The sequence below is a fragment of the Trachinotus anak genome, unplaced genomic scaffold (assembly GCF_046630095.1).
Source record: "Trachinotus anak isolate AG129_WGS33_773 ecotype Australia unplaced genomic scaffold, CSIRO_AGI_Tana_v1 ptg000015l, whole genome shotgun sequence".
Lineage (NCBI taxonomy): Eukaryota > Metazoa > Chordata > Actinopteri > Carangiformes > Carangidae > Trachinotus > Trachinotus anak.
In genome coordinates this window covers 3,377,601-3,392,500 of record NW_027273866.1, presented here as the reverse complement: position 1 = coordinate 3,392,500, position 14,900 = coordinate 3,377,601, and the positions used below count along the sequence as shown (strand labels likewise).

At 42.6% G+C, this 14,900-nt stretch overlaps 1 protein-coding gene across 6 annotated transcripts in view; it reads left to right on the top strand.

Moving 5' to 3' along the window:
• ktn1 (kinectin 1) overlaps positions 1 to 11,618 on the top strand; it is an 18,934-nt gene extending 7,316 nt beyond the window's left edge. For 2 of the 6 annotated variants that reach the window (XM_071497824.1, XM_071497822.1), the window contains exons 7-36: positions 1 to 11; positions 187 to 293; positions 488 to 632; positions 1,364 to 1,460; positions 1,544 to 1,728; positions 1,976 to 2,065; positions 2,165 to 2,202; positions 2,306 to 2,396; positions 2,624 to 2,692; positions 2,797 to 2,834; positions 2,944 to 3,034; positions 3,207 to 3,275; positions 3,363 to 3,400; positions 3,820 to 3,910; positions 4,055 to 4,167; positions 4,256 to 4,352; positions 4,613 to 4,653; positions 4,767 to 4,857; positions 5,669 to 5,755; positions 7,256 to 7,345; positions 7,453 to 7,539; positions 7,620 to 7,709; positions 7,802 to 7,894; positions 8,015 to 8,083; positions 8,180 to 8,263; positions 8,771 to 8,854; positions 9,952 to 10,035; positions 10,131 to 10,226; positions 10,339 to 10,449; positions 10,574 to 11,618. The exon at positions 1 to 11 is cut by the window's left edge and continues 130 nt beyond it. In XM_071497824.1, the coding sequence (XP_071353925.1) occupies positions 1 to 11; positions 187 to 293; positions 488 to 632; positions 1,364 to 1,460; positions 1,544 to 1,728; positions 1,976 to 2,065; positions 2,165 to 2,202; positions 2,306 to 2,396; positions 2,624 to 2,692; positions 2,797 to 2,834; positions 2,944 to 3,034; positions 3,207 to 3,275; positions 3,363 to 3,400; positions 3,820 to 3,910; positions 4,055 to 4,167; positions 4,256 to 4,352; positions 4,613 to 4,653; positions 4,767 to 4,857; positions 5,669 to 5,755; positions 7,256 to 7,345; positions 7,453 to 7,539; positions 7,620 to 7,709; positions 7,802 to 7,894; positions 8,015 to 8,083; positions 8,180 to 8,263; positions 8,771 to 8,854; positions 9,952 to 10,035; positions 10,131 to 10,226; positions 10,339 to 10,449; positions 10,574 to 10,603 (2,507 nt within the window). In that variant the 3' untranslated portion in view covers positions 10,604 to 11,618. The remainder of the gene's footprint in view (positions 12 to 186; positions 294 to 487; positions 633 to 1,363; positions 1,461 to 1,543; positions 1,729 to 1,975; positions 2,066 to 2,164; positions 2,203 to 2,305; positions 2,397 to 2,623; positions 2,693 to 2,796; positions 2,835 to 2,943; positions 3,035 to 3,206; positions 3,276 to 3,362; positions 3,401 to 3,819; positions 3,911 to 4,054; positions 4,168 to 4,255; positions 4,353 to 4,612; positions 4,654 to 4,766; positions 4,858 to 5,668; positions 5,756 to 7,255; positions 7,346 to 7,452; positions 7,540 to 7,619; positions 7,710 to 7,801; positions 7,895 to 8,014; positions 8,084 to 8,179; positions 8,264 to 8,770; positions 8,855 to 9,951; positions 10,036 to 10,130; positions 10,227 to 10,338; positions 10,450 to 10,573) is intronic. The other 4 variants (XM_071497825.1, XM_071497827.1, XM_071497826.1 and 1 more) reach the window with 4 other exon arrangements.
• Positions 11,619 to 14,900: the final 3,282 nt, after the last annotated feature.

Here is a 14,900-nt window from a genome sequence, read left to right as displayed (position 1 = left end):
TGCAGATAAAGGTGAGGCGGTTGATTTGTTGCATAAGTACTGAGATGAATTCATTTGTTGTTGTTTTTTTGTTTTAAAAAAAAAAAAAAAAAAAAAAAAGAAAGAAAAGAAAATGTGATAGAACCCGTACCTTGCAGCATTCCTCTCTAGACTGCACAGAGACTGAATCCTACTGTTGATGTGTAGTTCCAGCAGGTGAGGGAGCAGCTGGAAAGCCAGATCACTCGACTGCAGCAGGAGAACGGCATCCTGAGGGACGCAGTCAGCTCTGCCACCAACCAGATGGAAAGCAAGTCAGTGCTACACTACATTAACTACACTACATGAGATTTCCTGTCCTAACATATCCATCTGCATGTTGCACAATGTTAAAATGGCCTGTATAGACTATCTGTGATTTAATTCATTAACAGCTTCCTCCTATAAAGCCCCATCAACTGATTTCACAACAGCCATTTGTGTACTTGTGTACTTGTGTACTTGATAGGAATTCAGCAGAACTGAACAAGCTACGTTCTGAGTACGCCGGTCTGATGAAAGAGCTGACAGACAACAACGGCAAGCTGCAGCAGGAGGAGCACCAGAGGAAGTCACTGGAGGTCAGCTACAAGCAGAACGTGTCCCAGCTGGAGGTACGCTAATCCAGATGCACAATGTGTTTATTTAGCCTCTGCTTCAGTTTCCCCCAGCCAAGACAAAAATGAACTCAGCTGTAAAAAACCTAGGCATATCACACAGCTTTAAATCTAGATGGGTGTGGCAGAGTTCGGGGGGAAATGGGAGGAGGTTGTAGTGGAAGTCCTGGGGAGGGCTGTGGGAAGTAAAACCTAGGCTGTGAGGATTGTGTTGGCTTTGGAAGCTGGAATGTTTGAGGCTTTGTGCTGTGTATAAACAACACTTTCCTGCTAGACACACAGATCAGACTTTCCTGTCTTTTCATTGATCATGATCAAAGATGGAAACCTTGAGTTGCTGGCTCGACACAGACGAGTCTCGGCAAAGAACGTGAGAGGGATGCTAAGAGTTGAGAGTTGCACAGTCTTAAAAAGTCAATGAAACAAACTCCACAAGATGTTTTGCAGTTTAGACCATTTACTTAGTAAGACACACACCGAGCTCTGTTTGTGTGACTAGAGTTTCACAGGCTTGTTGATATTCTGATGGCCTTTATACAAATCAAGCTCCATTATTGAGCTGGTAGTACTGGTATTGAGGATGGAATTTGTCATATCAGTAGTTCAATAAGTTCAGTGTGGGTCTAACACTACCGGGCTTTGGTTTAATTTCCTTTTAAGCCACCTGCGCTGAAGTTTTATAAGCGCTTGTGCACGAGTATAAATTACGTATATCTCTCAACCCCAAGGCCCAACTGCAGGATTCTAAGCGACGCTGGGAAGAACTGCAGAACTTCCTCCACAATGTCAACGCTGAAAGAGAGAAGCTTCAGGCCTCTAACCAAGGTGATGCAACATAAGATCACACTAACATGTTACCTTCTGAAAAAGGGTCAGGTTTCATTCAGCATCTTAATGTGTGTGTGCAGAGCTCCACAACCAGCTGTTGGCAGCCGAGACCGAGATGAACAGCAAGAATAAGGAGATCCAGACCCTACACAGCAGCTTGACTGAAGCCATGGTCTCCAAGGAGCGGGTGGAGCAGAGAGTGATGGAGCTAATGGAGATGTCCCAGCACAGTATGCCTGACGACTCAATGCAGACCCAGGTTCAGGTGAGCCACCACAGCATTGCATACTCAAAATCATCATCTAAGTTTCCATTACATCCTTTCGTAATTCATCTTATTTCGAGTTTTATGGAATGGAGCTGGATTGAGAGACATTGTATTTCACTGCTGGAGTCAAATGCATTTTTGTGCTGTGAAGTGTTGATGTCACATTGGGATGCAGAGTGAATTTCTCTATGAAGCAGAGCTGCACAGATTTCTCGTATTCGCTAACACAGTCTGTTTTTAACAGGAACTTATGAATGAAAACAAAGGTCTTCAGGTCCAGAACGAGACGCTACAAGTCCAGAATGAGAGCCTGCAAGCCCAGATCTCTTCACAGGTATATTGGTCAACCTCAGCCATCATCATAATGCTAACTCAGAACATGCCCACCTCCATAGCTGTGTGTAGACTAATGAGATATTTTCTTCTAATTTAGGCCAACCATGTCTCCCACATTGAGGAGCTTCAGAAGCTGTAAGAAAAACTCCCTTTTCAGATACAGTGATTGCATTTATTGTATTGTGCTTTTTTTTTTTTTTTTAACGTGTTCTCCCAACTCTTCTCCTGCTCTGTCCAGACTGGCAGAAAAGGAGTTGCAAAGGAAGAGTCTGGAGGATTCTCTCAATGCTGAGAGGAGCAGTGGGGCCAGTAGAGAAACTAACATGCAGGTATAGTCACAAGAGCATTTCATCTACAGCTTCTTATACCAACATTGCACTGGTTCATTAGTCTGCTGGAATCTGGCAAACATGTTCTAGGCCTCTCACTGTGCTGAGTGGGAATATGGATTGAAAACCATGTACACCACCCTGCCGAAAGCAGGGCATTTTGGTGCACATTAGCAGATGTCAAATCAATATCATTTATCCTTCCTTTTGCCTTCTTCTCTCCACAGGCCTTACACAATGAGAACATGTCACTGAAGGCAGAGGTTCAGAATCTGCAGGCACAGATTTCTGATCAGGTTAGCTGTGTATCTTGGTTATACATATCTATATAGAATATTTGAATCAGTTTTTCCTGTTTGACAGCCTCTCTGTCTCTTTGCCTTTGACTCTCCCCATGCAGACGGCTTCCCAACTGGCTTTGGACCAGTTCCAGAAGAGGTATGTGTGAAAACTGGAGCATATTTTTGACTATACAAGCTACTTAGTTTTGTTACTCTGTGTCCATAAAAATGATAATGAGATTTATATAACATTGTTTCCTACCCAGTGTCCGGGAGAAGGAGGAGAACATGAAAACCGTAGAGGGCCTGCTGGAGAAGGGGCTAATCGAAGTGGCCAACAAGGAGGAAGAGCTCAAGGTATCTGTTTTTCAAGCAATGGTTGCAAAACCTGAAAACGTGCTGCCTCACTCATACCCGCATCTAACTGACATCAGCATCCTTTAAGTGACTCTGCATTTCACTGCCTGCCTTGTAATCACAACCCCTGATGTGGAAAAAAATCTTTAACTCATTTATTTCCCTGATGTAGGCTGTAAGAGAGGAGAACGAGGCACTAAAACAAGAAGTAGAGGGCCTTAAGAGAAAGATGGTAGAGCGAGTGAGTTGGTCTAAAATCTGTATTAAAATGAGTTTTGCACATTTATTGTTTTTATTTGTTTTACATTTCCTTTTATCCTAATCACAGGCATCATCAGAGTTGATAGTGGAGGAACTCCAGAGCAAGTAAGATCAATCAAGTTCACTCTGGTGTCGTCATGATAATATAGTAGTGCAAAGTCTTATGTTTACCTACCACTGTCCACAACAAGGATCAAAATATCTACATTTATTTTCAGTAACTCTAATCATTCAGCGGCTACAGCTTTGCCAACCGTCTGAGATGAAAAGGAGCTGATGCAAGTCATAATTACATGTTTTGAAACCAAATGTTACTCCTTTCTGTACTATGAACATATCTAAACTAATCCCTCCTGGCACTCCATGACACTCCCCAGACACACTGTTCTCAGGTTCCTGCTGACACACCTGGCTGTGCTTTGTTAAATGTGTAGCGGGAATCATTATATATGTAAATAGCAGCAGATTCTGTTTGAATGTAAGCAGTTCTGTATAATGAAGCCTTGTCTCACTGTGCTTTGTAGGATCCAAGAGAAAGACGTGAAGCTAAAATCGATGGAGGAGAGTCTACAGGCAGCACAAGAGAGCAGCTCCACCAGAAAGAAGACCGTTGAGGTGTGGGCTGTTTGGTATCAATGAAATACTGGGTTTGCACATTTCAGGAAACCACAAGTACTGTTCTTCGTTTTGTTTTTTGTTTTTTTTTGTTTGTTTTTTTTTTTTGTCAGTGTCGTGTCTAAAGCACGTTTTGTCTCGCAGTGTCTGGAGCAGCAGTTGGCTGCCCTGCAGGCAAACATGGAGCAGCTGAGACACAAGGAAATGCCAGAAGAGCTGACCAGTTCTGCTGTCAAGCTCCAAGAACTCCAGGCTCAGTAAGTTAACCCAACAGATCGATCACCTTGCAGTCCTCCAGCCTGACCCTTACAAATTAGATTAATGACAAGCAAATCTGACCCACAGGCTAGTGACGAAGGACCAGGAGATCCAGATGCTGCAGGCTGAGCTGGAGTCACGGACTAAGGAGATGAGTGAGAAGTTGGAGCAGGTACTGCAACAGGTGAGGAAGTGTTATAAAAACTGCTCCAGGAGTGACACATTTTATGGCTTCAAGGAAGATTTGCCAAGCTATGAAAGATTTTTACCAAGGAAACATAAAAGAACAAATTTAGTTGGAGGAAAGAATATGTGATTTTTCTCTATTGAGCGGTTAACGTTTGAATTGATTCTAAATTTTGATCTGTTTTATGAGATTAAATTTTCATTCAGTCCTAGATTTATTGAGTGTTCCCCCCCCTCCCCCTCCCCCTCCTCAAATAGCAGTCGCACACAGCAGTGCCAAGCACAGAGCTTCTTACAGCGTGAGTAATGTGGGCGGCCACATCATCACATTTTTACACACACATCTTTATTTTAAAGGACACTTGGCTCCATGATTATGTTCATAACAAGTGATTCTGTTGTTGTCTCTCAGGCTGTCAGAGAAGGAGAAGCAGGTCTCAGATCTGCAGGGTGAGCTGGCTGAGCTGAGGGACTCCTTGGAGCTTCATAGGAAGAAGAACAATGTAGGTTTCCAACGGTGATGACCTGAACTATGTCTTACAAGTGACTGCTCTGGTCAAGCCCCGCGAGACATCATCCCTCCTCTGTGTGGTACCCCAAAACACTCCCGTCACACTGGAGTTACACACTGCATACATCCATACTCCCTGTTGTTCACTGCAACTTAGTCTCACTTGTTTTGCTTTTTGTCCTTTTTAAACAGATATTTTAAAACCAAAAGGAAAGATTTCTTTAGCTGAGGTTGTGTTTGCTGCATGATTTTACACATCAGTACTGATGTCTATTTTGATTTGGATTGCTTAAGCTGGGCATTGCATAACAAGGCTTCCAGCCTACTCTTGTTATGCTTGCCGTTGGCCATGACTGTTTCAGCAAGCTTGTCTGTGCTTGTGAGTGATTCAGAGCATTAGAAACTCGCCTACCTTTTATTTTTTGACAGAGGCATAATTGATTTGAAAAGCTTATTTATGTGGACTTTGTTTTTTCATTTTTTGTATCTTATGTATGTATTTAGACAGTATTATCTTCATTTGAATAGAAAGTACTCACAGAACATTGTTACTAAACATATCTTGCGTACTGTGCATGTTGATTTTACCCACACAAGGTGTGAGACTGGGACTCTGGAGGCGATTTGCTCATACTTATTTTTAGTGGTTGGAGTATGGCTGAAAAGCAAAGTGTAGTCATTTTGAAATGAGAAATGCGTTCGGTTTGTTCTGTTACTCTACCAGTCTGTATTTGAGGGTCACTGAATGCATTTTCCCTGAGGCTGAACTGAAAGTAGTATCTCTCTGGAACTGACCAAAACAGGAGCTTCGGGAGAAAAACTGGAGTGCAATGGAGGCTCTGTCAGCCACCGAGTCCATGCTTCAAGGGAAACTCAGCAAAGCTGTCAAGGTTCGACACCCCACCTCAGTCTGTTTCACTCTAGTTCCAATCTGATGCATCCCCCCCAAAAAAATGCTGTTTTTGCCATAATTGACCCAGTGAGATTTATTTTCCACCATCATCCAGAGCAAAGCTGCATACTCATTTACCTCACTCTCGCCCTTCCCCCTTATTTTTTGGCCTCATGTTCTCAATTGGCTGTGTGCTGAGCTGTTGAAATATGCTACTCCCCTTGGGAATCTCAGACTTTATTAACTTAACAAATATTTATATATTTATTTTTTTATCAGATATATTTTTGCTTGAAGCTCTGAAAAATAAAAGATTTCTTGCTGGCTGATGCTTGGAAATGAGTGTGCAGTGATTAGAAATTTCACTAGCTATCATTAGATTGAGATTCATGGTAATCATTTTGCAGCTTCCTGTCTTTCTGTCATGTGACTCATTTCTAGCATGTCTTCCCCATTCTGCTTTGTGACATCCATACTGTCAATATCACCAGTTAATCCGTCAATGAAATTCTGTTAAATTCTTTTTAATTCTTTGTGGATGTGTGATCATTCATGGAAATGCAGCAGTGTCTTAATGTTTCTCAATGCTCTGTATTCACAGCTGAAACAAGTGTAAAAACAAAGTCTACAGTATATTTCTTTCAGGTCTCTCCGTGCAGACAGAGTGGGTTACCAGATAGCTGTTCTATTCACAGTTGCAGTGACGTGTGTATATTTTGGCCGTCCTCCCCCTAGATTAGGGAAGGGTACATGCTGAACCATCAGCACAGCAGCTGCTCTTCTGCCATCTGAGTACAGTAGAAAGCACCTTCTCAGAGCTGAGCCAGGGAGTTCCTTGGCAGCTGTTGTGTACTGTCAGAGCATTCTGGTTGCTTGTATTCAACTCCACACTCGTCTGTCTCAGAACTGCCTTGTGACACAGTGTGTTAATGTGAATAGTGGTTAGAGTGCCAGCTGGCTAGTGCCTGGCATTCATTCTCCCTTCAGGCCTCAGAGTGACAGTGCATGATGCTGGCCTATTGTGGGAGGACTGATAGCTACCTTTTTATTCATTGAAGAGTTTCAAGGTACTTTGTGCAGTTTCATGAAAAGCAGATTGATGCACTTGTGGTTCAAGGAGGATTGTAGCATGTGACATGCTCTGAATCTGAGGTTGCAGACACTCGGTGTAGGTGTGGCCCATTGAAAGATGCTGATGTTTGCTCAGGCTAATTGAATGTGGGAGTGAGACAGTGTTTATCCTAGTGCCCCACAGTTATAATTTAAAATGCTGAATAAATCATTCCTGTGACATCGATTGGAGCAGCCTGATGGCTGGTCTAACACAGGATTATTTAGATTAGAACGAGGAAGAAGAAAAGGATGTGGTCGTATCTGCTACCATGACCAGTGGACCTTGTCTACGAAGTGACTAAATAATTTCATATTTATTTTATGTCAGTTTCTATATTTTTTTTTTTTTTTTTTTTACCCCCCCCCCCGTCCCACCACCTTGTAGGAGAACCAGACAGCACTGGCAACGTCTCAGGCTGAGTGTCGAGATGTTTTGCACAGACTACTGCCCCAGGTGCCTCTGCCCACTGAACAGGTATGGGAAGTATTGGATTTTTACCTCCATGCCAATTGTGTTTGAATTCTTTACCCAGTCGCACTTGGTGATGTTTCACTGAAGTTTCTCTTCACTTTTTCCACTAGAACCATCAGGAGTGGCTCCACAGATTTGAGAGGGCAGTAGCTGAAAACTCAGCTGCACAGTCCGCCCCTGCAACAGGCGATCCTGAGGTAAATCAAACACAAATATAAAGTTGAGCATTATTCCTTTTTTAAATTGAGGACATCGACAAATACTGTTCTCTTACCAGGGACTGGCTGAGAAGCTGAAAGAAGCTGAAGAAACCCAAAGGATCCTACAGAAAGACTGTGAGACGTACAAGAAGGTTTTGGCAGAGACGGTGAGATGAGGTTTTTTTGTGTAACATTCATGGTTGCACCGTGCTATGGTATCTCTTACCAAACTGAGCTGTCATTCCTGCTGCATCCACAGGAGGGTATCCTGCAGCGCCTCCAGAGCAGTGTAGAGCAGGAGGAGTCTCGCTGGAAGGTGAAGCTGGAAGTGTCGCAGGGAGAGCTCAGAGAGGTATGTATTCAGGTTTAGCAGGAATCAACTCCTAGGTCATATTCCAGGTCACTGAGGTGATGTGTTGTTGTACTGTGTGCTCTTTCCATTGCAACATTCTTCTTTTTTCTCTTTTATTAGATGAGCCAGAAAGTCACAGCTATGGAGCAGGAGATTGAGAGACTTACTGATGGAGCAGAAATGGAAAATGTTCGTTCTCAAACTAACACCCACATTTCTTATGACACTTAATGAACATCGAACTCAAAACACTGCCGTTTTAACTTGTGTTTGTCGTGTGTTTAGCTGAGACGAGAAAAGCAGCATTTGGAGGCTGAGTTGGAGAGGGCAGAGCGTGAGAGTGCCACCTATGTGACGGAGGTCAGAGAGGTGAGAAGAAACTGGACTTGTACACCCTATGTTGCTTGTGATCCTCAGTCATGTCACAGCATTCATCCTCCTGTGGCAAAAGGACGAGCTCCGTTGTGTGTCAGTTACACATTCATGTGTGTTTCTGTTTTTAATGTTTTTTTGGGGGTTTTTTGGCAATTTCCTGGACACTATTTATTTGGGGTGTATGAAATTCACACAACACAAAGATTGAGTATTGTTAAACTAAATGTACACATGCTTCACATAGTCAGCTCTAGCAAAAACGTAGTTACACCACTTACCTTGACTAACTTAATTGATGATCTTTGGGAATTTACAGTCATGCACGACAGGATCCTGTGCTTTATTATTTATCACTAGACAGCTCTGCTGAACATTGAGAAGATTCACTTTTTCTAGACGCCTTATGACCTGATCGGCTCATATCACTACGTAGACTTTGTGCTGTCCTGGACTGACTCCCGCAGACTCCCATTAAACACATCATCTCAAACTTAATTTCAGCTCAAAGATCTGTTGACTGAATTGCAGACCAGACTTGATGGCTCATATACAGAGGCTATCAGACAGAATGAGGAGCTGAATTTGGTAAGAGTTGCTCACCCTCTAGAGATAGAGCTCCTTTTTTAAACCTATCCCTATTTGCACTCAGCAGTGGCTCTACACTGACTGCCACAGGACGGGGTTCCCCATCTTCTGCAGCAGTGGGTCATCATCTATAACCTCTGTAAACATGGAGTCATGTGGAGGAGCCAAAATGTGACTGTAGAGTAGCAAAAATTAGAGGTTGTGGATGATGACTCATCTTCCCACCCAGTGATACTTACAAGACTAACTCTTCTCTCTCTGCGCTGGCACACCACTTCACCTCACTGCCATCTAACAAATGGCTTACTAGTCAACTTTTGCTCCTTCTGCAGAGGCCAAGATAAAATGCTCCATTTGTCCATCATCAGCTCTAATTTTCCTCCACACCTTGAACCGCACACTATTATTCTCTCTTCAGCATCCATACAAAGCTTGTCTGTATTTTGTCTCATTGTCTTTGTCTTTCCATAATGTCACTGGAGATCTTTCACTGGTCTTCATTAAGTGTTAGATGTCAGTTTTTACCATATGTTGCTGGCAACAAGACCAATAATAGCACTGTCAAAACAAAACAGAAAAGAAAACAATAATACATATTGCCACAATGCATTGACCAATTGGGTACACACGTGTCTAATCCTGGTAGGCTACTTAAGGTGAGTGATGACTCAATCATATTGTTTATTGTTCAGCCATGGAGACAGGAAAAAACAACTGCCAGTGACAACATTCCAGCGCATAAAATCAAAGTATCATAAACCGCTGTGTATTATCATCACGGCATCTGATAAGACTCATTGAATTTATTACTCGCACTGAACTTCCCAGATAATGATTCATCTTCTCACCAGCACATGTAGTGACATGTCCACAACAACACAGCCCCTTGTATTCTTTTACACAGTGCTATTTTTGGTTTGATCGTGGCCAAAAACTGTTAAATCTGTGCAAATATTGAGCATTTTAATGTAGACTGTGTTTGCTGGAGGTTTTGAACAAGTGCTCTTTGTGTACATGCAATGATCAATGAAAACAGGTGTCATTGGGAGGCTGTTGTCTGCTGCAGAACTTGTGCTGAGTGTTTGTTGTGATTCTAGCTGAAAACCCAGCTCACTGAGACTCTGTCCAAACTGGAAGCAGAAGAGAACGAGAGGCAAAAGGTGGCCGGTGATTTGTATAAGGTAAGACGGATTATTTATACTTTATTACACTTCTGATATGGGTCCAACTCCAGGCCACATTGTTAACAAATGGAACTTTCCGGTCCTTGGCACAGGCCCAGCAGTCTCTTGATCTAATCCAGGGAGAGCTCTCCAAAGTGACGGACAACGCAGACGACCTGATAGAGAACAGCAGTCTGTCATCACAGAGAGTGAGAGTCTGGGGCAGTTTGGGTGTTGAAACTGTTGTTGGTTTATGTCTTTGCATTTATGGTTATTAGGTGGTTACACTGAGCTCTAACCCTGCTGTTCTGTGTCTGACAGGAGGAGATTGACAGAAATGAGAAGATGACTGCTGGACTGAACCAAACAGTCAGAGAACTGCAGCAGCTGCTACAAGCCGTCAGCCGGCAACTCGCCAAGGGACAGGAAGGGGTAAGGCCTATTACCACACCGTTCTTACCAATAAAACAGCATAGTATCAAAGTCCTGTATTTCCACTTACAACAGTGTAATAAAATGTGGAGTCTGAACGTGGAGCATCTGTGATTTCTTCCAGGAGGCTGACAAAGATCTGCCCAAGGTATAGTGAGAGGAGGATAGACCCCCACCCCCCACGCAGCCACCTTGACTGCACTACAGAGACCACTTTTGACCTTTGGTCTCATCACTACCACCATTACACCATACGGTCACACCCAACCACCTCCTTCCTCCCAACCTCCGTCACCTCACCTGTACTGTAGGCAGCCTCCAACAGACTCTGGCCGAGGAGCTGGCAAACCTCTCCCAGACTCACTGTTGGCCACAAGGGAGAAAACAGAGGTTTCTGTTAATTCCAAACACTCCAGATACTGTACCAAAACACACACTACTCCACTCCCACCACATTCCTCTTCTTCAGCAACATCGCCGGTTAATTTTTATTCTAAACTTAAAAATGACATCCAACATAATTTAAACTGCGTGGCAACCATTCCTGTTTAATACACCTGTATTTTTCATTGAAATCCTTTTTGAATTCTGCAGTAGTTTTTGTTGTTATTTGTCTCAAGAGGGCAGTGATACAAATTTCCAACTTGACTAAACAAACTTTGGGTTTTCAGTCCTTTTTTCTTAACTTAAAGATATGTATTGTTTAAATGTACCAGTTAGGACCTGCTGAAATACACTATGTTGTTGATCTGTTTGCCTCATGATCAGAAAACTTTCACAACCTGTGCATCATTGTGCATTCATGAATTCATAGCTCCATGCATACTTTGGCTCAGTATTGGGTGGGAGAAGGGAGATCAGCAGGGGTCTCAGCATATCAGATGGGTCACTGAGTGACTGTAACTATGGAGCTGCATGGACAAATTGTAGTCAAGTCTGTACTGCAGCTCCAGAGAGAAGGGAGTCTGTGACCTTGGCTGTGGAAGGAGAAGTCCAGGTCAACAGTGAAGAGGTTTTTAAATCCTACTGCAACTACTCTAGGAATAAGTGTCCCATATCATCTGTAATCAACACTTGCTATATTATTGCTAAGTTCATTAACACTGAAGATTTTGTTCTTTTTGTAACAGGTGATGTTAATAAAATAAAAGGGATGCTTGATAAATCTGCCAGAGGTCTTGTGTTGATTTTTTTTTTCCTCCACTGCATTTCTTTCTCCCTGCCACTGTGGGGCAGCACACAACCTTAGTTGAAATTTCCAATTGATTTAGCCTTGAAGAGCCTGATTGTGTGCAGGGAAATTACAAAGCTTCTGCTCATGTAGCTGTTCTGCAGATAAATTCTGCTTGGGAAAATATTGATCTGACTTCCCTGTACACAATACACATGTTTGTCATGCAGTGGTTTTGTCTTAGTTAAGTGTTTTGTATGACCTTAGAGAAGGTGAAACTGCAGCCTCAGTTATGGAACATTTAAGGTGTGACCGGTTTCCTGTGACGGTAACATGCTGTATAATACCTCAGAACAGACTCTTCTCTCAGCTCCTGTATGAGGTTTTACAAAGTATTTCCCACCAGTAAGATGCAATACGAAAGGAAGTGAAAACAAACAGTATCTGAAATCATCTAAAGCCTACCGAGGACAACGCTTGCATGGTTGTAACTGTGTTGTGGCCACTTGACAGCATGAAAGTATATTGTGAGCCATAACAGTACATTAGCACATGTATGTGAGGGCAAAGATGCATGGATGTGCTAGAAGTGTGATTTTTTTTTTTCCTAAAATCACACCACTGCTAGTTTTCTATTATAATAAAAGGATAAATACAGGTCCTGTGTCACTGGGCCTGACTGGACTTTAGGTATCTAGACAGAAACCTCTTGCTCTCATCTTTTGCATGTTAAAAGGCCTTTAAAACAACAGGGCTGTTGTGCTGGCTGTGGGGGGGGGGGGTTGAGCAGGGGCGCGAGCAACATGGGATCAGCACATTCCTCACATTCTCCCACACTGTCATGCTGCAGTCAGCTGATGGAGATCTGGCTTTTACCTTCATGGAAACCTCGCGACGAAAACAGGCAGCGCTGCATCTTCAACATATTCGTCACGAACTGGCTCATACAAGGGAGCACCTTTCACGGCCTGTTGCTGGAGACTGTTGTACCACATGTACACAGTCCCCTGTAAAGTGGCTGATTCCTAAAACGCAACCAAATGTGATCGAATGTGTTAGATGTGATCCCTCTGAATAAAATTGACAAGCTGTTTGCAATAAATTGAATTGCATGAATATCTCATTAACTGACAAATTTATGATGAAGAACATTTTCTACAGTTCTGTCACTTCTAACCCATAAAAGGATCTCAGTTCTTGGAAAAACCTGACACATCACCCTAACGGGTAAATGACAGAAATTTTTTGAATTGTGGGAGAAACCTGAGATAAATCTGCGTGTGGTTACTCTGTTAAACACTTACACACGGTCTCATGACTTCCATAGAAAGACTGATGAGTTAAGTCTGAGAGTACTGAGGAAGTTAATAGGGGCCTTGTCTTTCCTATGTCACCATTGCTCATGCCATTAGTCTCAATTGCGCAATTTAACTTGTTGCGTTCAGCTTCTGCTCTGCACGCTTCTTGGCTGCTAACGTTTGACTCCTCCTAAACATAGATTTGCAGTCACACTAGGCCAGCGCAACTTCTGCAAAGCAGCCCACTCCCTGCATCTGCTCTCCATCAGCGTGGTATGTGCTAGAGAGTCTTTGATCCCCACCCCCCAACTCTACAGTGTGTGTTTATATGCGAGGGTGAATCAAACAGACACAGAAAAGACTGTTGCGCTCTTTTACACAGACAATGCCTAGTGGATGAAAGCAAAGCGGAAAGAGACAGTGACACAAAAGAGCAGTAAACATTCATTATACCCACAGCTTTCAGGCCAGCCCCTAGGCCTGTAGTTAAAAGCCTAATGCAGCTTGATCCCTGTGCACAACTGCTGAAGAAGCTGGAGTTCACTCCTCTGTACTATTAATGGACAAGTATGTGCAGCTATGAACAGAACCAACAAATGCCATGGATTAATCTCAGTTGTGCTTACAAATGGAAAAAATACATCAATGTTGTATCTTGCTGTACTGCAGAGTTTAAGCTGTAATATCTAGGAGCTGGGAGGCAAGTAGCTCCATGGGCCCCAGTGGTGACACCCTACTACCTTTTGTTTTTATGTCAGGCGTTGTTGCACTTTGAAACTGAACACCAGTTCAAACAGAGGGCCATAATTTCAGAGACAACAGGACCACTGTAGGGGCCTGAAGCAGTGAGGACACCTCACCTCCAGCCTTGCAGATTCTTGTGGAAACAAGACAGAGGCAGTAAAGTGTTGATGAGACTGCTAGACAAAAGTGAAGAAGTGGCACATTCATCAGAAAAGTGTGAGAACAACTGGACATGTGGGATATCAGAGGCTGAGGAGTTCTTGACATCCTCACATAAGGTGTGGACATTTGGTTATATTAGAAAGTCTGAGTGATTCTCAAAAGAAGGTATTAGTATTATTATATTGATGTGTATCTTCTCACATGACTTTCAAGCCACTTGACTAATAAGATATTACAGAAAAAATTAGCATATGTCTGTAGGCTTGCCATCATCTTTATCCAATGGAGAGATAAAAACAAGAAGCTTGACAACAGCATGAAATGAAATTGTCAAAAATGAACAATGAAATAAAACTTCCTGACTTGCAGATAAATAGTGATGTCATTAGGTTGCATAATCAATCACATGCATTAGCTAACTCCGGTAAAGTCATAATCAAATAAAGCACTTGAAACGGTCCAGGGGGGCCACCAACGAAATGAGCAAATCTGATTTCACCATCCTTGCACTCTGCAAATTATCTCAGCCAGGAAATGTACCAGGATGATTATTTTCCCCATGCGTTTCCCACAATTACTGCCCCACCTTCTGCAGGCTCACTGTGTAACTTTATACACAGTAGTCACATCAATAAAATTATGTGATTCTTAAGACTGTTTGCTGAAATAAAGGTATGTCCTGTAATGTGTATATGAGGAGCATGTTAGGACGAAAGCGTGTGTACAACCGTATTCTTGCCAGATATAGGAAACTGGAAACTTTGAAAACATATCAGGAAAAGTATGATCCCTTTAAGAATTCCCAGATTGTACTCTTTGTTTACATAACACAAGGTGCGACCCATGGACCATGCGAGGTGGCGCAAGAAGAGACTTGTACTCTGAATTCATTAATTTTGTTTACTTTAGAATAAATTAAGCGCGATGTATTTTCGCTTGTTTTAGAGAATAAGATTAAATAACCATATACGACATAGTTTGGTCAGAAACGCAACTTTAAACTGAGAGTAGGTAAGGAGTCCCCCCTACACAAAGTGAAGAAGAAGAGAATGGTACATTCCGGCCCTGCTCCTCGC